Below are 24,950 nucleotides of genomic sequence, written 5' to 3'. Positions count from 1 at the left end.
CACAATAAATTTTATCCACTCTAATAAGTTCACATTTCATTTTCCCACAGTGTTTTTGTTCACAATCTATTTCGCTCCCCTGTCTGGTGGCTTCGTCAGGGATGGCATGGTTCCTTTTTCTCCTGCTTGCATTCAACTAAAGTTCCCAGGTTCGAATCCCAGTGGAAGTGTTCTTGCATCAATTTCACCTATTCATCCTCATCATTGTACCTCCCCGATGGTGTAGTGGTAGCGTTGTCTCCTTGTAATCAAGGTGTCCCAGGTTCAATACCCGGTGGAGGAGCATAGTGGTTCAGATCCCACTTTAAACTGTAGGTCCAGTCCCGATTAGCCTAAAGTGGACTTAAAACAAGTCCATCAAATCATCATCATTGAAATTACCCAAAAATGGGGGGAATACAAATTAATACATTAGATACAAATATAAACTAGTGGCAAAGTAAAAATTTATACTTATCAAAAGCAAATACATATATTTGGATTGTATCAGTTTTATGCACTTTGATTGAAATACAATGGAATAATAGCAATGACTGCATGGTGCAATCTTGGACACAGTTACACTGCCAGTATGTACCTTTATTTTGCCAATACTGTACATATTCACGGTTTATTTTCTAGGTTTCTGTTAACTATGTAATACTGTATGCAATATCTACTTGTAACCCTATGCAACTAGTACTTTTTCTGAACATTAGATTCGTTCCCTCCAAATAAATACCTTTGCCAAAACAAAAAATAATTTAACTTATAAATAATCAAATTTATGATCTGAATGAAGTTACACAATAATAAATATTGAAGCAACCTGTCTGTCCATAACCAGTTTTCCTCCTCATTATCAATTATGTTCCAATTAGCTACTGAAAAGCAATGCCACTGTGTAAATCTTAATTCTCACGAATTAGATTCAAAATGTACAAAAAAACCTTGCTTTAACTTCGCACACGACTTCATGACAAATTTTCATCATTGCATTAGCTGATAATCACAGTAACCTTTGAAGCTATTTGGTTAGTTCTTACTTTGAACAAGAAAAGTTACAACTTTTTTTTCTGTAAATAAGTTTGCAAAGACTCAACTAGTTATATCCAGTACAACTTACACGGTCATTACAAAAGAATTATGTGACACCCATTTGCAGATTAACAGAGCAAGAACTGCTAAATTTGCATCTACCAGAATGAAATTGTAGATCATTCACAGAAGTGCAACATTTTCCATTTTTGACTAAATAATTACCTAAAGTATACGCTACACAAAGTTCTAAAAAAAAAACTAAAAATAACAATAACCAATGTACAAAAATATGTTACTGGTATATTTCTGACAGCATGAATTCAAATTATAAAGCACCAAAATTGTTGTTTTTAATGCTATTATAACTAGTGTGGCAGCCACAACAACTTTTTTATTTTCACATGATTTCAACTTTAAAATACCTTCACCTTAAGCTGGAAAGTGAATTTCTGGCTTTGTAACAATAATAGTAATAATAATGTATAACAAGCAGCCTTGATTTTCATGTAAAGAATATTGAGCTTATATATATAAAAAGTAGCCTCAAAACATAAAATGCATTCGGTATGTAACAAACTAATTAACAATAAAAAAAATCTAACACCAAGCAAAAAAGGTATCCAAAGCAAGCCTTGTCCAACTCAAAGTGCATATTTCTCCTCTCCAATAATTAATGTAGCAGTTTCTACTTTAGATGCACATAATGCCATTTGTCAACTGTAAAGAAAAGAAATTGTTACTTAACTGATCACAACATCATTTACTATTGAAGCATTTGCATTTAACAACTTTGTATAGGAATTTTTTATATATGGTCAGTGTTACTGTACTTCCATCTGCTTATTTTCTTTATCTGGTTGAGATGGGGCATATTTTGAATCCCAAATTTTCATGGGGATGGGTGATAAGTAGTGTTGGGCAATATATTGTCCAGACGATATATTGTGATATTGAAAAAATATCATCAGGCATATCAACTAAACTATATATAGTCATGATATTTTGGCAGTAGTGAAGACATATATAGGATAAAAGGAAGGAGGGCCACAAGGGCTAAATAAAAAGTGAAAGAGGAGAGAAGAAACACTCACCGGACAAAGAAAAAATTCAAATTTTCGTGATGGTGTATCACATCTTCAGGAGTAGAGAGACGTTGTATAACTAAGCGACTAGAGGGAAGAGTAAGCATGACCTGCAGTGTTGCCAGGTCCTGAAGAAAAAAAAGGGTTGACAGTACCACCAAAAAAAATGGTTCTTTCGCCTGGCTTGTCGAAAACTGAGTGGTGGGGGGGGGGGGGTTGGTTGGGAAAAGGTGAGGGTGAGGAGCCCCTCATTCCCTATCCTCACCTTTTTTTTTCTTTGGGACCTGGCAACACTGCAGGTCATGCTTACTCTTCCCTCTAGTCACTTAGTTATACAATGTCTCTCTACTCCTGAAGATGTGATACACCATCACGAAAATTTGAATTTTTTCTTTGTCCGGTGAGTGTTTCCTCTTTCACTTATATATATATATATACACAAATAATGAAGGAGACAGTAAACACTTACCACACGAATAGAAATAATTTAATATTTCGCGATCTGAGTCGCATTTTCAAGAAGGTAGATAAAAGATCGACGACACTGTGAGTAGAGGCACAGAATACTGACTGTAGCGTCTCTACGGTCAGTGTTGCCAGAAACAGTTGAAAGGAAACACGAAATACTTTAGCCAGTGTTTACTGTAAGGTGGGTGGGTAGTTTCGGGGAGGAGAGGAAAGAGTTACTGGTTGGCTAGGTTAAGTCCGGGGGGTATAGTGGCGTGCATGCCTGCTATATAGGCCCTTTCCCATCGCCTGCGGAAAGATGTGTCAGAGCGGGGGGGTAAAAGGTGGATGATGGCAACACGGAAGCAGTTATTGAAGGTGGTGTTATGGCTGTTGGTGTGGATGGCAACTGTGAAATCTGTTTTGGGTGGAGGAACGGTGATTATTTATCCTTAGATTCAAGGGGGTGGAGGTTTCACCTAGGTAGAAGTTGCCGCAGATTTGACAGATGAGGGTGTAAATTAGATTGGATGAGTGGCAGGTGCCCTTAGGGTGAAGGGTGAACTCACCTGCCGCTGTAGGGATCAGGAGGGTGGGGGAGGTGATGAGTATGGGGCAGGTCTTGCATCTGGGTTTGTTGCACCTGTGGGCTGGGGGAAGGGGTGTGGAAGGGGTGGGGGTGTTTCGGACCAAGATGTTTTGGAGGTTGGGGGGGCGGCGGAAGACGACCCTAGGTTTTTCCCGAAAGATGTCTCTGTCTCGGGATCACTGTGCAGGATGGGGAGGAGGGAGTGGAGGGTATGTCTGATTTTCGTAATGTGAGGGTGGTATTGGGTGATCAGAGTTGGAGGGTTGGTTTTGGGTTGTTTGGTGCGGTTGTGGGAGTTAGCTCTAGTGATTTGTTTGTTGATGAGGGTGGAGGGGTAGCCACGGTTGGTTAGGGCTTGGTGCAGGCGTAGGTTGTAGTTTTGGCGGGATGAGGGGGATGAGTTGAGGCGCTGGCCTCTGAGGGCAAGGGAAAATGGGATGGCTTTTTTGGTGTGGTAGGGGTGTGAGCTGGAGTAGTGGAGATACTGGAGGTGGTTGGTTGGTTTGATATGTATGGATGTTTCCAAGTGGTCTCCCGCAATGTGGATGTCCACATTGAGGAAGGTCACTTGGTCTTTGGAGTGGAACCAGGTGAATTTGAGGGTGGTGAACTCATTTAGTCGGTTTAGGAATGTTGTGAGGGAGGGTTCGCCATGTGTCCAGAGGAGAAAAATGTCATCAATGAATCTTAGCCAGAGGAGTGGTTTCAGTTGCTGGGAATCAAGGAATTCCTGTTCCAGCATGCCCATGAACAGGTTGGCATAAGAGGGGGCCATGCGGGTACCCATAGCTGTGCCACGTATCTGCAGGTAATGTTGGTCACCGAAGCAGAAGTTGTTGCAGGTAAGTACAAGGTTGGCTAGTTGTATCAGGAAGTGAGTGCTGGGATTGTGGGGTTTGGGTCGGCTGTTAAGGAATGATTCCGTGGCACGGAGGCCATGGGCATGGGGAATATTTGTGTAAAGGGATGTGACATCAACTGTTGGGTGGTAGGGATGGTAAGTTTTGGATGATGTTGAGGAAGTGGTTGGTGTCACGGAGGAGGGCAGGGCTTGGACGAGGGGTTGGAGGTGAGAGTCTAGAAAGGCTGATATGCGTTCAGTGGGTGAATTGTAGCTGGACACAATGGGTCTCCCGGGGTTGTTAGGTTTGTGAATTTTCGGGAGGAGGTAGAAAGTGGGGGTGTGGGGGTTGTCAGGTATGAGTGAGGAGATGGTGGAATTGGATAGGCCTTCAGGGGGTCCTCGGGAGAGGACAAAATCCCGAATTTTGTCTAGGTGTGTGGTAGATGAATCAACCGTGGTGGGCTTGTAGGTCGATGAATCAGAGAGTTGACGGGAGGCTTCCGCAACGTAGTCAGAGGAGTTCATGACTACGATATATATATATATATATATATATATATATATATATATATATATATATAAATAAATAAAATCACAGATATCGTCCATACCTAGTGATAAGGGTATTTGAAAACTGCTTTGAGTTTGTCCAGGAAGGTGCGATTGCAATCCAGTCACTGTGAGGAATGGGGAGAAAGCAGTGGTGTATTCTCCCATGTTATCTGGTTTGCCGCTGGTAAACCAACCTTTTCCATGTACATAGAAATTGCCGGAGAATTTGAAGTTGTCGGACTTCTTATGTTTTACTTGAATGCCTTAAATTGGTGTTTTATTTCTAGACCTAATTGATATGTAATGAATATATACAATAAATAAGAATTGTGGTAAACCATGTAAATTTTCAAAATACACTACTAGGAGGAAGGATCTTAGTGGGATACAAGCACAGAAAAGTTTGTCTTAGTGACTGTACCTCAGTCGAAAGATTTGTTTGGTTACCAGAGTAGAGCATTTGACATGATTAACCAAGGCTGTAATTCTGAGAAATGCTGAGGTGCTGTCTTCTTTGAGGGCCAGGGAGGAAATTATGCCTTTCCTGATGGAAAATTTTGGTTATTTTTAGTGGTTTGCAGCTTTAACATCTAGTAAACATCCAATCTGCATACATGTGGACACCATGTGACAGCAATTAGCATGCCATTTCTCAGATATATCAGTTTTCTTTTACTCTCTGGTCATTTATTTACACATGTATGAAGGTATGTCCCATACCTGAATCACAATGCAATACTAGTACTGCATGTTTCTCAATAAGTGGTTTTATTTTTTAGTTGATATGAATTATATACAGGCTTTTAATATGCAGAGAAATGTCTAATCATTTTAATAACTATTCGTCGTGGAGAGTTGAGCTTTGTTTTAGTATGGATGGAAGGCTAGAGCTTTTATAGTAAGTACAATGGTGACATTCCATCTTCATACATGTGCAATTAGAAGAAAAAGGTCATGTACACAAGACATCCCTTTTTTAAAGAGCCCCTGCAACATCACATCAAACCAAAGTGAACAAAAAAAAATTGTAACACTGTTATGTACCCACAATTGCGCTACATAAAACAAATTGCAAAAATATTTTCTTAAAAAAATTGTTTGCTCCTGTTTGACTGCTATTTTGCACATGGTAAAAAAAATAGTATGCAAACATAATACATAACACACACACAGTATCTGTACTAAAACAATGTTTACCTAGAGTAATGCTAGATTCGGGTACTCATGTGTACCAATCATAAGGGTGGGGGGGGGGGAGATCGAGTTCTTCAAATGGACCTCCTTAATGTATATTTCCACTTTCAAGAAGGGTTGTTGATCAAGACCTACATGAACTTAAGGAGGAAACTCAATGGTGGAGTGGTTTCAGAAATTGATTGTGAAGCAGGATTAGGTGTAGCAAGAAGTCTTCCGCTGCAATCTAGTGTCCTTAAGTGTGTGGAGGTTGATTTACGTCAATCATACAGAGCGTGTGGCTGCTGCTTTTCTGTCGGTGTCCAGAATACTTTTGTATTGCTTATCCTGTGCATTATTTAGACTATTTCAAAAAATTTCATAAAGAATATACGGCAACGACTTAAGGGTTACCAGATGGCAAACTTAAAAAGAGAGGACATTTTTAGATTGCCAAAAAGTTGTCAACATTAGACAAAGATGCAGCACTTCGAACACATGTTTTGTGCTTACTGATGTTTTGGTGGGCTTAAAGATCACACATCACACACCCCTGTAAATAAAATAAAATAAAGTTGGTGCAGCCCTTTCTTATCCCAGCAAGCTCAATATTGAGTGTCATGTTCCTATGCCTGTTATAGTGTTAGGACACATGGGTAACCTTTTGATACTCATCTAATTGAAGTGTGTAGCTTTGTATATGGCTCTGCACAGCTTGCGAAAAGGTAAGGCAGGAGAACGTTGCACAATGAACTACTATTATTATTACAATAAACCATATTCAATAGTAATAAAAATAAAGAATACACCCACATTTTCACCTCCAAAAGCCATGAAATATTAAATTTGTTAATTTAATAATGCACAAACTAACTTCCCTCAGACTTTCATGACAAATATAAAAGTGAAAATTTATTCAAGCATTCGTGGACTCGCTGAGATGCCATGACAGTAACCTGGCTCTCAGATTAAGAATTGCTACTTTAGGGAAAGGTAACCCCCAAATTCAGAATCCAGCAGAGAATTAAGCTACTCTGGAGAAACTACAAGTTCAAACCCCTTGTTGTAAAGCAGTCTTGGAAGTTGTGCTTAGTTCTAACACCCAGACACGGAGAAGCTAACTTTTGTGTAACCCAAAGTTAAGGGAAAGGGAAATAAATGGGACATGAACCCTTGAAGTTGGGTTGAGCTGTGCACAATATCATGGAATTAGGGAAATTCAACTAAAGCTGTGCTCCAAAACAAAGCAACCATGCCTGGAGGAATTACTTGATGCTGGCCAGGTTCTACATGTCAACAACTGAGAAGAAACAAAAAGAAAAAAAGGGAGGGTAGGTTGTCTAGGAATTGTTTTCCAGAACCGCCTATAAAAAGTCCCAACTTAGAGCAAGTTTCTACGTTTTATCTTTTAAGTTGCATCCTCATGTAGCCTGTTCACTTGAATCCGTTCCCTCACTTACAGGGAGATGGCATTAGTGTTTGCAGGTCCAAGCATTTCCAATAGGAATGCCAGTATGAGGGCTGCTGGAAAGGTTTCTGCAATCAATACGAAAAAAGACATGTGAAATTCTGGGAATGGCTTTATTGTTTTTCAAAGTATTCACCCTTCAGATCGATACACTTTTGCATATGCTCAAACCAATTTTGAAAGCATTTTTTCCACTCTGAAGCTGATACCTCAGAAATCGCTGTTTGGAATGTGTCAACAGCTGCTTCAGGTGAGTACGGACAATGAGTCATTAATTCGACATTTTTACTGGACAAAGAATCAACAGTTTGGTGTGCTGAGTGGGAACTGGCATTGTCATGGTGAAGAATAATGCGATGATTTGGGTTTGTTTTACGCAATTCATTGATGACCTCTAGCAAACAAATTGTTGTATAGCACTCAGCATTTACAGTCCTTCGATCTTCTAAAGCTATTGTTACCACATGTCCGGTATAACCGAAGAAACAAGCAATTATTTGCTTGGCAACACAACTCGAACAAACAACTTTTGTTGGTTTCGGCTCACTTTGAAACACCCAAACAGTGGATTGCTGTTTAGTTTTGGGTTTGTATGAATAAATCCAAGTTTCGTCCCCGGTAGTACACCAAATTTGACTTTCTTTACACCAATTTACACGAGCCTGTTTTTGAGCTTCGGTCAAGTTGTGTGGGATCCAACGGCTTGAAAGTTTCCATACGTTCAGATGACCATGCAAAATTGTATGTATTCCTTTCATGTCAATGTTCAAGGAGGCCTGAATCTCACGGTATGTCACATGCCATTCTCTCTGACTCATTTCACACACAGCATCAACATTACTGGCAACAACAGACATGGATGGACGACCTTCACGAAATTCATCACTGAGAAATGTGCGACCACGCTGGAATTCTAAAACCAACTGCACACAGTCCTATTGGATGGTGCTTCATCCCCAAAGCCAAATGAAGTAGCTCGATGCATTGTTTCGGTGTTAAACTACATTTGAAAGTGTTCACGAGAAATTTCCATTTCTCACATGAAACTACTTCTTCAAACTGCTGTGAAAAATAAACTAATAGGCTTAAACAAACAATCAAAGATATTTAAACATAAAAGAGGGCCATTCTTCCAATTTTTATAATAGCAGAAGACTAGCGCCACTGTTGGTGGTAGTTTGCAGACACTTTTCCAGCAACCCTCGTAATACCAGCAGTCATAAAAAGTTGTGGAAAATGTGGTGCAATCAGATGTTGGCTTGGTAGCTAAGTGGTATGCACATATTATTCTTATCCTGAAGTAAGATATGTGATATTCTTGAGAAATTTAGTTTGGACTTATACTTGAGTCTATTCTATATTTAGGATTCAAAACATACTTTAGAATGAAAATTTGTATTTATTTGTTACAAATGAAGCCATGAATAATTTGCAATATTACAAATAACAAAAGAAATTCGAACCTACACAATATTTGTTGAAACTACAAGCAATAAAATGTATTTTCCACTGTTGTTCGGATTTATCTGCCGAATACAAGGCAGAAAGTATACAATAGTTGAATTACATTTTTTAATTCTAAATAAGAACTATGCAACAATTTTGTCAAATATCAATAGTTATCACTTTACATTCACTTTTACAGCAAGCAAGCCTGCAATAATATACTATGTATGCATTATTTCAATTAACCTGTATTGATTAATGAGCAAGGCACACAGTGGCAAGACAGTATTGTAAATTTTTCTCCATATTTAACATTTGCTGAATTCTCTCATTTAAATTTTGCACTTCCTCCGTTCTTTTGCAACATAGTGCCACAAGTTCACTGAAATGGAAATCAAATATTTATAACAGTAAAATCAGCCCCTTTGATAATGAATATATTAAGTCCAGCAATTACTAAAATTAACATTTTATTATTCACTACTTATAAGCAGGATATTGTTTATTTTATGAATACTTTTCAAAATACCAGTTACCAGGTCTAGTGTTTTATATGGCTACTTTTTTATCATTTAATTCTAGATATCTTGATTCTATAAAGTCTTGGTTGTTGGTACCCAGATGAAACAATTTTTTCCAAATTTATTGTCATTTAAATTCCTTTTAATTTATTATTAGTGCTTGCAATCTATTTCACTCTTTAAGGTGAATAAGTATATGTTGGGTTTCTACATTTTTACATTTTCCCAGAATTTAAGTTTTTTCAGCTTGATCCCCTGAAAAATGTATAATTAAATGGTTCAAAAGTTCTTTCATTTATAGGACATTTAGTTTGGGGATCATTTAACTTTTCTGATGCTGCTCAGAAAGAATTGATGAAAACATGTGGGTGGGAGGTTGAGTTTACAAATCCATTCTAAATTTAATATAATCCTAACACATGATTCATATTTTTCTTTTTAAATGCTATTTGTGATTTTTCTCCCAGGTCTACATGTTGTCTTCCATCCTTTTTACATATTATCCTAGTAATTTTATCAGAAATCCCTTTGAAGTATGTAATTACCGTATTTGCCGGCGTATAACACAATTTATCCCTTAAAAATAGATCTGAAAAACAGGGTGCATCTTATACGCTGATACTCAGATTTTGATTACATTCATTTCTGGAAATTCTCTCTGTTCCGAGTTTGGACATTTCTAACTGGCTTCCTTGCCGTGTGTGACAAAGATTAACCCTTACACGCTGAGGCTGATTTTCCAGGTATTTGCACTGACGTTGAGCATGTTTTCAGAAGAAAATTTGAAATTCTGCATGCTTCTAAATGAAATTTTATATTTCCTGAACTAAGAACATTAGAGGTACAAATGATACCTCGTTTTGTTCAGTATATTTTGGACTATAATCATGATGGAAAAAGAAATTACATAATCCGTTAGAAGAAAAATGGAAAGTAACTATTTTTTTAACACAAAATTGAAATTCATCGGACCCCCATGCAGGCTATGCCAGGACGTGAATCTCCAAAAGGTACCTACATAATGGCTGGTATGCTTGTCAATTTCACTGTGCCAAACTGGGTCTTCTTGCCATCTTACATGCCCTTTACTCTTGTTGGAGGAGAAAAAAGTCTAAATGCCACAGCTCGCCGCTGGTCACATGCCACAAGCTGGGGAACGCACACACTGAACTAAAGTTCAAACTTGAATAATTTCAATTCGTCCAACTTGCTTTGTTAGTCATACCCTCCACAGCAACTTACCTAAGTAAACACGTGATGCAAGGGGCTAAAAATAGCATGACCGACAGAAACAGGGCAAATCATTCAACAATACTTCCTTTGTAATCCTACGGTGCAGTTTTGTGGAACAGCAAAGAGCAGTCGACTGTTTTGCAACGCTTTGTTGGCAGCTGGAGGCTTTTCACTTACTCTCCCTGCCACCTTCCCCCTCCTGCCGCCCCCACTCGTGATTTTGGCACCAGCAATGTCAGAAGTCCTACTTCTATTGCCAAATGTGTGTTTTGAAACACCAAAATTGAGAAAGAAGCAATGAAAATAAATTGCAAAAAAAAAAATCACAATTTTCAGACATCGCCCCCACCTCTAGACTCATGCAGCACTTAAAACATGTATCTCCGATCATTATCTAAGTTACAGTATATTAAAAAGTAACATACTACGAGAAAAAGCTTCCATCCTTAAGGGATATATATCTGCTGTGACACCCGTGTCATGGCCCATCCTTTAAGGGTTAAAATGCATTCCTTCCTACTTAGAGTAGGTAATTTATTTATTTAAAGTATATCTACTAGAGCTGAGCCGATACAACCATTTGCCGGTACCAATACATATACCATGAACGATACCCACTGATACAGTTGCCGATACCGATGCTTGTATAATTCCAGTATAAAATAAAAAGGCTAGTTACTGAGCCATACTAACTCGTCACATCACTAGGCACGTATTTAGAAATATACAATTTGTGGAGCCAGTCTGAGCCAAGTGTCTCAGAAATATAATAATAAAAGTGTTTCTATTTAATACGTTAATATAATTATTAGTCGATTCGTAATATGTAAATTAATAAATTAGTACTTAATTTCTCCGATGTGTATGGAGTATTGTTGTATGTATCCACAGACTAAGAAATGGAGGAAAGGCAACGTTAATAACTATTTTGTTCTTTTTATCTTGACTAAAAAATATTGTTTTTACATAAATAATATAAAGATGCTATAAAATCAGAGATAAAACAGCAAATATTCATCATCTAGCTTACGTGTAGTTAAGACCGCTAAAATTTGTGTAAAAACAACTGTCATGGCAAGGAAATTAATGTCAAATAAATAAAAAATTGAATACAATACAATAATTGAATATGGTACGTCCATTAGATGATAGGTAAAGTTCCTGAAAAATATTTTATGTACATTATTCTAGTAGTGGTGTACATAAATCTTTAGAGGCCCCCCCCCCCCCCGATGGTGAAGTGGTACCCCCGTCACCTTGTAATCAATAGATCCTGGGTTCGATAGTCAGTGGAGGCACATAGTGGTTCGGGTCCCAATTTCAAATGTAGGTCCAGTCCCGATTAGCTTATCTTCCTTAGTACTGCCATTCAAAGCTGTATGTTCCCAATCTAATCTCAGCGGAAATAAATTATTGATTTGCTTTAATTTACTTTGCTTTTTGTGCCACTTTTGACTAATTTGCAAAGATGGGGATGAGTGATGATGTGATGAAATTGATGAATGGACACTCACAAACATCCATCTCCAGCCCGGTCTTCAAACCTGGGATCCCTGGTGTAGTAGCACGATGTGCTAACCACTCCGCCATGGGGTCCTGCTTTCGGCCGAAATAAATAACCCTCATTGGCTTATACCGGCAGTCACATGTAACACAGAAGTGAAGAGGATATGTATAAATTGCTTCCTGCTTGAACGTAGATAAAACAAAGCTACTTTCACAGTTACCTTCATCCCTCTTTCCCAAGAACTCCGCAACTACCTGACCAGGATGGGGGGGGGGGGGTTAAAAACATCCACCTATCTTACGACTACGATCTTCAAGCAACAATTGGCAATGAATGAATGGTTTATTTCACACGGTGTTAACTAAGCAGTTACATGATTTCATGGTCACATTTGGGATCAGCTTTCACTTGCCCATGCATTTGACCTTGCCATCTGCTTCCCAGGAGGGTGGGGGACTATGATCCAGTGTTTCTAGGAAAATCTATGGAACTTCTTGTCCTGGTCTTCCAATCTGTCGCAAGGAAGGGTGAACGAACTTTTAGGATGGACAAATGTTGACACAAGCTGTTGCCTTTGTCTGCTTTTCTAGCCACTGAAAATATTTGGTATCGGTAAAAGAAAATCAACCGATCCTCACCGATGCAGATACCGATGATCGGCTCAGCCCTAATAACTACATATTACTTTATATTTGAAATACCGTAAAAATTAATTATAAATTCAGTGATTAAAGCTTTTTCCTCAAAAATGTGTACAAAAAAGGGGGTGTGGTGCATCTTATACGCTGGCAAATATGGTACTACTCATTTTCTTTTGTCCGACTTCTTTAACCTTAATTCTTCTTACTATAATGTTTGATCAAACATTATGAGTGAGTATCCACTTATCACAGCTTGTTCCTTTAGGTGATTAATTTCAGTTTGTAAGTCATCTTATTCTGTAGATATTCACTGCCCTTTTTGTGAAATTGTCCCATATACGAGGGTTGTTCAAGGTTGACCGGGACTTTTATTTCTGCAGAGGAAATAGGTAGCAGAAGAAACACCAAACTATGTCAGTTTTCAAAGTATTCTCTGTGCGTGCCGAGGCACCGTTGCCATCGTTCTGGCAGCTCCCGAATTCCGTTGGCATAGAAAGAACTTGGTTGCTGTCGTAGCCACTGGAGGACATCGCTCCGCAGTGCTTCGTCTGTCATGAATTTCTTTCCTCCCAGATGGTCTTTAAGGGGTGCAAACAAATGATAATCACTGGGGGCTAAATCTGGACTGTAGGGGGGGATGGGGAAGAACTTCCCAGCGCATGTCGGCCAGAGTTGTTGTTGTCACATTGGCCATGTGAGGGTGGGCATTGTCATGGAGAAGAATGACATTTCCAGACAACATCCCAGGTCTTTTCTTCCGAATGGACTTTCGTACAGCACCACTCAACAATGTGGAGTAATACTGGGCACAGAAAATCCACATGGATAATGCCCTTCATGTCCCAGAAGACACTTGCCATGATCTTTCCAGCGGACGGCTGCGTTTTGCTTTTCTTGGGGGGGGACCTTTATGCCGCCACTCCATGCTGCGTCTTTTGGTCTCCGGGGTTGAATTGTGCAACCATGTTTCATCACACGTGATGATGGATTGCAACAAGTCATCACCTTCTGTTCGAAACTGATTCAGAAGCTGTTCACAGACCGTCCTGCGTGTCCACTTCTGATCGAATGTCAGCTGGCGGGGAACCCACCTTGCACAGATTTTGCGGAAGCGTAAGTGGTCGTGAATGATTGTCTCAACACTCCCGACACTGATATTCACATCAGCAGGAATATCCCGCACTGTTACTCGCCGGTTCTCAAGAATCATTTGCTCAACACGTGCGATATTCACTGGAAGCATGGAATGTGTCCATGCGCTTCATTTGTCACCAGCTCCCATCCTTTGCGAAACTGCTCACACCATTCGTACACTCTTGTCCGCGACATCGTTTGTTCACCATACTGTGCTTGAAATCGTCTGAAAATCTCAGCTGGTTTCGCATGCGCAAAATACGTCATGCCGGGTGCTAGTTACTCGCGAAGGAATACATTACGTCACCCGCACGTTTCATCATGATCCGGCTATTCATCGATTTTTTACATACGAAAATCCCAGTCAACCTTGAACGACCCTTGTATTACATTTTTGATGAGGAGGATGGTTTGGTGCAGAAAGGATAAAATTAGAGCCAGCAGTGAGTTTTCTAGATTCTAGTTTCAAATATATATTTTGTTTTCTATTTTTCCAATTTTTTTTTGTATTTTATTAAAACTTTGTACTTTGCGTTTGTATAGTATCTTTTCAATGTATGGTGTTCGTACAAAACACACACAAAGAGGGAGAGGGGGAGTGTGTAACCAGCAACCTAAAAAAATCCGAAAAATACAATTCTCTTATCACACACACACAAACACACACACACACACACACATACATATATATATATATATATATACAGAGAGACATACATACAACCTACCCCCCAAAAAAAAATTACGTTCTACAAAATTTACACGTAAAGCATACTTTTGTTAACTTCCTGGGACCTGAGAAGCAAAGTAATAAAAAGTAATTTTTAGAATTTCACAAATATAACAGTTACTAGTTACTTAGCCAAATAGTCCTCAGGGTAGCTACGATTTTTTGATTATGAATTTCCCTGACTTTTCCAGGTTTTCCAGACCAGAAATTAATTTTTTCCAGACATATTTGTCGTCATGATTTTTGCTTTTGAACCTCATGTTTTTCAATTAAATATGCAGGCACCTTAATTATTATGAATATGAATATACACAGTAATTAGCTGAATATTTACCAAGTGATTAACATAATGCTATTCAATGAAAAAATAAATAACTATTGTACTTCCCCATTTTTACTAAGTCATTACAATAAAAAAAATGTGGCATATATCAAAGCTTTACAATGTAACTTGTATACAAGCTGAATTATATCAATACAAATGAGAAACAACAGAAAATTAGGTCATGTACCTTTAGAAAATATGCAATAAGTTAAATATTTATTATATTTTTTAATTTATTGAAAATACTACATATTTCGGAAATTCAGAACGTGAATGGGGCCGGTGACCAAACATACACCTAAAAGAAATATATACGCAGACCATACTTTGGAATCAAATATCTCCATTATTTGAGTTTTCCACATGCTGGAACCAATTTTATATTACGGGAAAATATCAAAATCTGTCTATTAAAAGGTAACAGTTCCAAATGTTTTATGTTTTTTTTTAAAAAAGTTTCCTAGCAGGAAGACTAATTATCATAGAATTTTGGCATGCATTGTGACACGAAATTTGAACCTTCCTTAAAATAATGAGCACTATTTGGATTCGAAAAAAGTTATTTATGTTGAAAAAAACAACTTCAAAATGACCTTACGCAATCATACACGCTTCACACGGAAAAGGTATTCTCTGGTTGACAAGCGACAGTAAGTATCGTAAACTAGTGGGATTGAATGTAGAAATAATTCGGAACCTTAGTTCGGGGTCTTTATTTTAATTGTAAGACAACCAAACCTGACCTTCCTAACCTAACCACAAAAGCGTATTTGACAAAATCTTAAGTAATCGCTAAAACTCTGCAGTATGCGTTAACAGACATAAATCGAAATTGAACCATGTAAAAGTTGCATTTGTAGCATGATGAAATCATAATAAAACAAAAGGAACTTGGGCCCATTTTCACCACTTTTCAGCAAAATTTCATTCTACACGCAAAAAATATGTAAAATTAATATCGGCATCAAACCAACATTCCTAACCTAACAACGATGTGTGACCAGCGTACGTTTAATTCCTCTATTTCGCACAAGTTTTTTAAAAATAAATTCGTTCTACATGCACAAAACACGTGCATATTCAAATAATGATGTCACTGATACTGCATAAAATCACTAATTTATCGGGTGTAACACATCTCTGCAATGTAAAAACTATGACAACGAGCAAATGAACCAGGTTGCTTCTGAACGGGTCGCAAACGAAGGACTCAAATTCACAAAACGGGTTCATGGGGAGAACGAAGTACTGAGTCCCTTTGTTTTTACTCGGCATCCGTACCCGTCCAGTGTGACGTCAAACACTAAACGAGTCGCAAACGAAGGACTCAAATTCACAGAATGGGTTCATGGGGGGAACGAAGTACTCGGCGTCCGCACCCGTCCAGTGTGACGTCAACCACAGCCAGTTACGTGAAATTCTGCTCTTCAAGCTTTATTGCAGATCCAAAACCAATGAACTGTACAAACACCAACCTGCTCCGCTTCACGTATCAAAAGAGAACGGGTTCCGAACGGGTGTTTTCTTGAAGAAAGAAAATTTCCTCACCACACACAAAGCTAAAGCAACATTTTTCCTTAAGAAATTTTGAGGATGGCTGGTGCGTAGGTTTCGTCTTGAGTAGCTTGTTCTCTAAGGAAAAATCTCACGCCTCTCCAAATTCCGGTCTTGAACAGGTTCAGAAGAACAAGTTTCAAAATGAATGGATCCAAGATCCGAGAGTGAATAAATATAGAATCGAAATGCGAAGGAACCATAATTTTGTACGTAACAGACTAGAAGTTATAATGACGAGAGGAACAAGTTTCTGAACTGAATCTTTCGGGGGGACTGGAATCACAACAACCGAATTCGGAACTGGAAATGAACCGTTCGTTCATTTTGTAACGGGTTCTCCTGCAAGTCCAAAATGCTCGTAAATTCCAGAAAATATGCAAAATTCCCTGACTATTCCCTGACTTTTCCCTGACCAACCAAATTTGCTGAATTTTCCCTGTGTTCCAGGTTTTCCAGTCGCATAGCACCCTGGTCCTAGATGAGAATGGAAACCTTTTGATTTCCCCTCCCAAAGTTACGCACAGGCAGAGAGACAGATGGTGTAGATTCTTACTCCAAAATTAATTTCAAATAGAATTTGAGGTTTTATATGCAAACAGAAAATCAGAAATGCAATAGCGTTTTCAGACATTGATGAAAAGGACAGACACAGGAACACCCATCTCCATCCAGAACATGAACGTGGAACATAGTGGGAACATGAGTTGGTCACCCAATGCCCTTGGCCACAGACCAAATTGTGGCCAATTTTACTGATATACCTATATGGTCTGTAGTAATTTGAAACTAAATACTGGATAATACTTCCTGGATTGTGTGCATTTCCTGTGGGGTGAAGCAACTAAATGCATAATTAAAACTCAACTTACTATTACTACTAATGCTGTCTGTTCACAAGATCCACAAACATCGTATCCAAAAATATCCCCCATTTAATACATACACAGAGTACAACACCTTCACTAAACATTCAATCTCCACAGTCGGAAAATGACTTGAGCAAAATGCTGTAAAATTTTCCTCGATTTTGCATCCTCCTGTGATTTAATTTTTTTTTTCCCTGGATCCACCGGAAAATATAAAATTGTAAACTACCAGCATAAAATCCACTGAAAGGTACTCACCTATAGGTTCCATAGGCAGAGCTGGACCTGGTTCAGAACTCTTAGCGATAGCATCTTCCGCCTCAGTTCCACTTATTTTGTAAGGACTGTCTAATACTGTTGTGGTTGCACTAAAAGAAAAAAAATGCATGTAGGTCCTGATCTATGGTCATTCACAGGCAGCACAATGGTTCAAATACAAGTCAGTGAACAAGAACAGTGAAACCTCGATTTTACGTTTTTCAGCCAACCAAGCTGAACGAAAATTAATGCAGGAAAGTGTATTTACAACAGTCAATAGTAACACAATTATTACTGCATGCAACAGTCTGTCTGTTACTATATCCACCATGAAGAAAGTTAAAAACTGTGAAAAAGAATTTTAGAATCATTATATATAATATGGGAAAATTATAAACAGCATCCAACAAAATACACCCCATGAAAATATTGAATTAAGATGAGTCTCACACCACATGCAGAATGCCTATTTCTTGATTATTCAGGAAGAGGAGAGCAGAGTAGGTACATGACACATTTGTCCAATCTAAATCAATAATGGGCAAGAATACAATAAATGACTTGCCTAGGTGGGGAGCTTCACGAATCAGGTGCTTCATACCAGACCAGACTGGCCTTTGATATACAGTGTGTCCGAGAAAAATATACCAATAAAGAATTTAAATAACTCAACAACCGTTAACGACAGAAATGTCAAATAACGTTTATTTCGAAGAGAAAATCATAGATTTTTTTTTTAACCAAAGAACAAGAAAAAAAAATCACCTTAGTAGATCTCAATGTGTGCTCCTTGGTGGCGCGACAAACATCAAGGCGGTACTCAACCTCCATCCAAGTGTTCTTCAACATTTGATGAGTGATGGAGCCACATGCATCGATAATTCTTTCACGGAGATCATTGAGGTCTTGCACAAGTGTTTGGTAAACCATAGTCTTTACATAACCCCAAAGGAAAAAGTCCAAAGGAGGCAAGTCTGGTGAACGTGGTGGCCATTTAATGGGTCCACCCCTCCCAATCCAATTACCAGCGAAATTGTTATTAAGGAAGTTAGTAACACAACAGGCATAATGTGGGGGGGGGGGGCATCCTGCTGAAACATGTACCCATGAGGTATACGAGGTACAGCATACTGTTGCAACATTTGCAGGTAACTTGCACCTGTAACTGTACCTTCCTCAAAGAAAAAGGGCCCAATTACGGAATCTCGTGTCAAACCACACCACACATTCAACTTGGGGCTGTCGCGTTCACGTTCAACAACTGCATGCAGATTCTGCTCACCCCATATTCTACAGCTATGCCTATGCACTTTTCCGGAAATGTGGAAGGTAGCCTCATCTGAAAATGTTACGCATGTCAGGAATTCATTGTCATCATCAATGCGTGATAGCACTTCACTAGCATAATCAAACCTAGCAGGTTTATCACTCCACTTTAGTTTCTGAACAAGCTGTAACTTGTAGGCTCTAAGCCTTAACCTTTTATGTACGATATCATGCACAGTAGAACGTGGAATTTGAAGTTGAGAACTAGCATGTCTCACAGATTTACGTGGGCTTCTCTGGAAAGCTTCCTGAACTGCAACCACTTTATCCTCCCTCACACACTTCCGACCACTACCTTTCTGCCTCAACAAAGACCCTGTTTCCAGCAATTGTTTATGCCATTTAACAATGTAATGACGTTCTGGTGCTTCCTGTCCACATTGTTGCCGGAATCTTCTTTGTACCATTACAGGAGACTTCAATTCTGCAAACCAAAAGCAGCACTCAACTTTCTGACGAACAGTAAACGGCGCCATTGTACAGACTAGTCACGAACAAAGCCACACATGTGCTTAATTATGTTACGATTTTTTCACTTCTGGTAGTAAAAAAAATTCCTTTCTTCCCTCTTCCAAATAAACGTTATTTGACATTTCTATCGTTAACGATTGTTGAGTTATTTAAATTCTTTATTAGTATATTTTTTCTCGAACACACTGTATAGTATAAAAGCTAAATTTTACAACGATCTGTCTGTTGCTTCACAGACTCATCTAAACACATCATACATTCTAACTATTTTAACTTGATTTCTTGAAGTGATTTCGGTCTCTGTTACAGTGTTTATTTTCCTGCTGTAATAAGGTCTGATCTTGCCAGAAGTTGCTGCTGCAATCATGCATACCATGAAAAGTTCATTAACCTATAGCATAGTTTAGAAGTTATAGCCATTTTTATAAATCTACCAGGAGTAATGAAGGGATAATACGGACATTTTCAGACTTCGCTTGATAATATTAGCAACAATGGATATGTTGTTTTGTAATTCGAGTATGATGTACCTTCATACGTACAATAAAAAATAAGAAAAACAGAACTGAAATATCGTGTGTAGTTTTGAAGAAATGACACATTAATTGCTGACGTGCACTGCTGGTCAAAATATCAACCATCCACCCTCAATGGAAATACAGGAGTGGTTCCAAATTCGACCATCCGGACTGTTACAAACAGTATTTGTTTTTGTGTGTTTGTGTATAATAATTCTCAATGCTTGGTTTCTTCCATGGCTCAGTGTAAGTTTAAAAGAACGAAGAAGATTCAAATTTCAGCTTTCCCCCCATGCGAGGAGGGAGGAAGTATAAATATGGCCTCTCTGAAAGAGAACAGGTCAGTGCATGTGAAACGGATAGCAGAAGGGAGAGAGTGATCTTTTGGTCTTCAGTGGCCTCCCATCAGAAAAAGCATCCCGAGGCAGTTCTGCTCAAGTTAGAGAAATGTAAATAATGTAAATTAAGAGAACTAATGGAAGAATCCGAGCCTTGTTTTGTTGAATTGTAAATAAATGTATAAAGCCCATTTCTGCGAGTTTTCAGCAATCACCTTGCAACATTAATTCAGTAAGTTCTTGCCTGTGATCGATTCTTTGGTTTCGAGCGCTCTGGTGAGGAACGGGATGGGAACTCAGGACTATGAGCCAGTTAGTTGTTTATTTGGGTTTTTCCTGCCAGAAGTGACCCAGTAAGGGTGGAGTGTTGCAGAACAGGATGCTAAAGGTTGTTTGTTAATATTGTTGTTGTCTACATTATCTGAAACATACTGAACAGACTAATCAAAATCTATGAATTTATGAAGGTTTCATATTGTTGATGCTTCCCCTCATATTTTTGTACTTCATTGTAGGTGAACAGAAGCCATGCTGGTGTAAAGATTGATTCAGGAAAGAACAACAAACGTAGCAAAGCCTTCTCAAGCTTCTTACTGGACAATATGTGGTTGTTTAAAAGGCTTATATTTCCAGTCATTAGCATTCCCAATTGTAGGGCTCTCATTTTATACATATTCAAAACAAATCTGAGGCATATAACGTTAATGACATGCATTTTACAGCAAATGCAAGATGGCGGCTTTCTAAAAAGCTTACTTCATTTAAATTTGCATTTTTGTAATCACAAAATGACTGGCCTATCAATCATCATACATTCTGCTCTGCCATGTCTGTGAATTGATTGTCTACAATGGTCACATTTGATGCAGGCAACTGCTGACAAATGCAGTGAAGGTATCAATCATGTGGGTAAAGTTCCATACATTCCTCTCTATTTTTATTTTATTTTATTGTCGAATTAATTTATTTCTAGATGTCACAATCTGTGTTTGTGAAGGCAGTAGTCCTTCAAAATTACTTGGACAACAAAAAAGCAACGTGAAAATGCAGTACTTTATCTACAACAAATCAGTGGACCATATTCAAACTGTTGTACTGGTCGCATTTCCAGCTGAGGGCTGACCTTAATGGCTGTTTCTGGCTCTTTCTATACCCCAATCGTGTTCGGGAGTGTGTGGCTCGATGGGTGTCAACAAACTTTGTTGCGAAGTAAAAGCTGTAGGGTTAATATTGCTCTCCTGAAGCAACATTGCCAAGCGTACTTCTGTTTTTTACCAGTTGCACACCAATCTATGGGTGGTCGTCCCGGAAACTTCATTGTGCAGGTGTACCATTAACTCCCATTGATTTGTGTAGCTGGCGATATCGTTGTCGGAGAAATCTCTCGCTTACAGTACATTTGGCAACATGTGGTGTATCCGATGTTCATTTGTTTTTACCCACTAACGGTGTTCGGTGCCAGATGTCAAAGAAAATGTAACTGATCGCGGATTCCCAGTTTCCCAGCCACCAGCTAGAAATGTGAGCAGTATAGTTCTCTTAAATGCCAACACGACTGTCCATCAGCGAAACCAATTTCGAAGAAGAAAAAATAGGAGGTGTGAGTAGCTGGAATGAGACATCACTAGGGACATGCCATAGCAAAAAGGAAGAAGAAAGAAAAGAATTGGCTCACCATGAGATTCCTCCTGCTTCAACTTCCTTCTTGATCAGACTTGTCCAGTATTTATGAACCTCTTCAACCACATGCAATGCAAACTCTTTGTTCTTTGCTTCTCCATTGAAAGCAAACTGGTTTTCAGGTTTACCATCGGGAATCTTGTATATCCTAAACCATTCAACTGTTGCCTTCAACAGGCCTGGCATTAGCTTTTCCAAATCTTCGATGTCTGGAAAACAAGAATCAAAGTCATTTACCTTACCATTTATTATTTCACTATTTCATCCTAAAACATATTTCTACTATCACTTGCATGTAGATATATTGTTTCTCTGGTGCATCTACAGGATTGTACTCTATTTTTGTTTGCTAAAATATGCCTCCAAAGTTGGTGGAGCTTTGCATGCTGGTTGGACATCAAAATTATGTAAAATCTACTGTCTCTGTTCGAAAAACACAATGTCTTGTTATATAATTGTTGTAACATAGTTGCCTTTATCTTTTGTAACCGAGATTTCATCTCTTTGCAGTAATGGCACTTGCAAAAGATGTATGTGCAGTACTTTAAGCACATTAAAGAATTTCAGACAATAAGGAAACCAATCTTGTTAACATTAGTTACAAAATAAATGTGGATACAAGGACTATTTGCAAAGAGGTATAGGTCGAAAATCCAGTACTGTCGTTGAAAGCTGTCAATAATCATATACCATTAAAAAATATACAATGCTTGTAACAGGCAAGAAATTAATGAAACCTTTAACATTTTATATAATTTACAGGAAAAAGTGCACTCCATGATAGGAGGGAAGTACAATATCTGTGATTTGATTTGCTCTTGCCATTAGAGAAATATATCAGTATTGACTCAGCTTTAGAAAAAAAAATCTTCATAGTTTAAAAGTAAAATGCAAAGACTAACCTTTCATCTGATCAGCTAATGGATCATTAACATCAATACCAATAATCTTCCAATCAGTTTCACCTAAAAAAATAGCATCATCAATAGTAAATGCAAAGGTTTACATAGAATATCACAATCAACTTCAAGACACGTAACACTTACATGACACTAGTCTTAATGACAAATTCACCAAAAATTACTGCTTTGGTAAAATTGATGATAATCTTACTAATCAAATATTTCTATAAATAGCGTACTAATTTGGTGCAAAGTTTTTCTCAATTCATTCTTATTTTTATGAATACAAAAACACGATTCAGTCACAACGGTTTAGTAGTGTAATCTAAATTTGGATAAATGCAATAATCAATGAGGTGAACAAACCATCCAGTTTCTTGATGAAATATTTCTAATTTTATATTGGATCGGTTGACTATGTTTTCAGTAAATTTGGTTCATCACTCATTTATTAATCAATATTTATTTATTTTATTTATTTACTTTTATTTATTGTCCTCAATAGAGTTAAACCTCCAATTACAGATGGCAGATTGGTTTACAAAGGAAAAAAGCAAAGAAAACAATACAATTAGCAAATATACAAACATACATCAACTGATAATACAAGTACAAGTAATCATTTACATAATCACAAATAATAAAATTAAACAATCGGGATATTTCACTTGTCTTTCACCATACAAGAACAAAGACTTGTGCAATAATTACATATATTGCTGTATTTACTCATGTATAATGCACACTTTTTTCCAAAATTTTTGCACCGAAAAAGTGTGGTGCGTATTATGCACGGAATAATTTTTTCATGTTTACGGAACCCTATCATGTTATATATCGTTGTAAAGCTTGAATTCTGTAGTTTCTGAATATGGTATTCATTATTCAGTATTCCATTCAAGATGATGGCACTAATGTGCAATGCATTTGAAATAAACTCATCACAAAATGAAGGAACGTTCTGATTCTTGTGGTACTTTGGATGAAAGAAAAGATAAGGACAAAGAAAATAATTAAAATGTATTACTGGCCAAATAATATGACCTATATGGAGCGAGTAAATGCCTTAATGAAAGAAATCTTTTCTGCTAACTGCCAGTTTGAGGGTCCTGAATGGGCCTCTTATAAATGTTAGATTAGTCATGGAAAAAGTATATATTTTGATTGTATACAGTATTTGTTGGGTGAGAAATAAGAAAATAACTTCCTGAGCACTGCAAATCTATAAGGTAATTTTGATCTCCCTTTCTACTTTTACAGAAGAAATATAATGGTTAAAGAGTGCAAGCTTTGGGGTGCTAAACACAGTGGAGGGAGAGGGGGAGGTAGCTTTGCTTGCTGACTTACTGTTTACACAGGATAATGCTCTTGACTATAATGACTAGCTCTTGATTGGCATAGCAACAGCTTTACAACCTACAACTACGAAAGCCATTTCTTGAACCTGGATTATAATGCGCATTATACACGAGATAAAATTTTAGTCACTTTTCTCCATCAAAAACCAGGGTGCGCATTATACTTGATATTTTTGAGTTTTAGGTATTTTGGGAATCAGTCAGTTTCGCCCACGCAAATTACTTTTTCTCATATTGAATTGTAGTTGACTGAGGAAATAACTATTATCTAATATATAGTTTACAGTTTTATGTAAGTATAAGTGATACAGAATATTCCACCTATTGGCTCTTAAAATTAAATTCTTGCAGCAAATTTTGATATGCCACATTATGTTGTAATGGCTCATTATATTTTATATAATATAAATACCTCAAAAATTTCTTCTGTGTTCTCTCCACGGTATTTTCATGTGATTTGTACATTGGGGACCATATAATAGAAGCATATTCAAATCTACTTCTTACAATACTGTTGTATATGGTTGTGATACAGTTTATACTTCTGAAATTCTTAGTATTTCTAATAATAGCTATTGGGTTGTGAAAAAAATGTCCAAGCTGTAATTTAAGTTCCAAAAAAATTAAATAATTGAATTCTGGACTATATGGTTCATATCATCTACACTTTCATTAAAGCATTATACATATTATCTGGAAAAATATAATGCTGAGCAGAAAAACATCACTCACCTTCATCTATGAGAGCCACCGTGCCTAACACTTTCACCTGAATCACTTCCCCTCGCTTTGCTACCTGAGAAATGAAAATGAAATTCATTCAGAATATGAATAGATTTTTGCAAAACTCAGCTCAAGCAATCAGAAAAACAAAAATTATATACCTTAAGATGCAGAAAATAATAAATCATGGAATCATGTGACATCTAGAATAGGAATTTTATTTAATTAGAAAAGAGTTTCA

General features: G+C 37.7%; 1 protein-coding gene across 2 annotated transcripts in view; it reads right to left on the bottom strand.

Annotated features, from left to right (window-relative positions):
* Window positions 1-429: 429 nt before the first annotated feature.
* Nurf-38 (Inorganic pyrophosphatase Nurf-38) overlaps window positions 430-24,950 on the bottom strand; it is a 55,832-nt gene continuing 31,311 nt past the window's right edge. Inside the window, exons 5-9 of one of the 2 annotated variants that reach the window (XM_083131377.1) lie at window positions 24,719-24,782; window positions 22,629-22,691; window positions 21,722-21,935; window positions 17,394-17,503; window positions 430-1,737 (exon numbers count right to left, since the gene is read on the bottom strand). In XM_083131377.1, coding sequence (XP_082987503.1) covers window positions 1,706-1,737; window positions 17,394-17,503; window positions 21,722-21,935; window positions 22,629-22,691; window positions 24,719-24,782 — 483 coding nt within the window. In that variant the 3' untranslated portion in view covers window positions 430-1,705. Of the gene's footprint in view, window positions 1,738-8,554; window positions 9,004-17,393; window positions 17,504-21,721; window positions 21,936-22,628; window positions 22,692-24,718; window positions 24,783-24,950 lie in introns of those variants that run through there. The other variant, XM_083131376.1, reaches the window with a different exon arrangement.

This window comes from Lepisma saccharinum, chromosome 11 (assembly GCF_977018435.1).
Source record: "Lepisma saccharinum chromosome 11, izLepSacc3.1, whole genome shotgun sequence".
NCBI lineage: Eukaryota > Metazoa > Arthropoda > Insecta > Zygentoma > Lepismatidae > Lepisma > Lepisma saccharinum.
The sequence above is the reverse complement of the archived record's forward strand: the minus strand, read 5'-3'. Positions and strand labels throughout refer to the sequence as shown.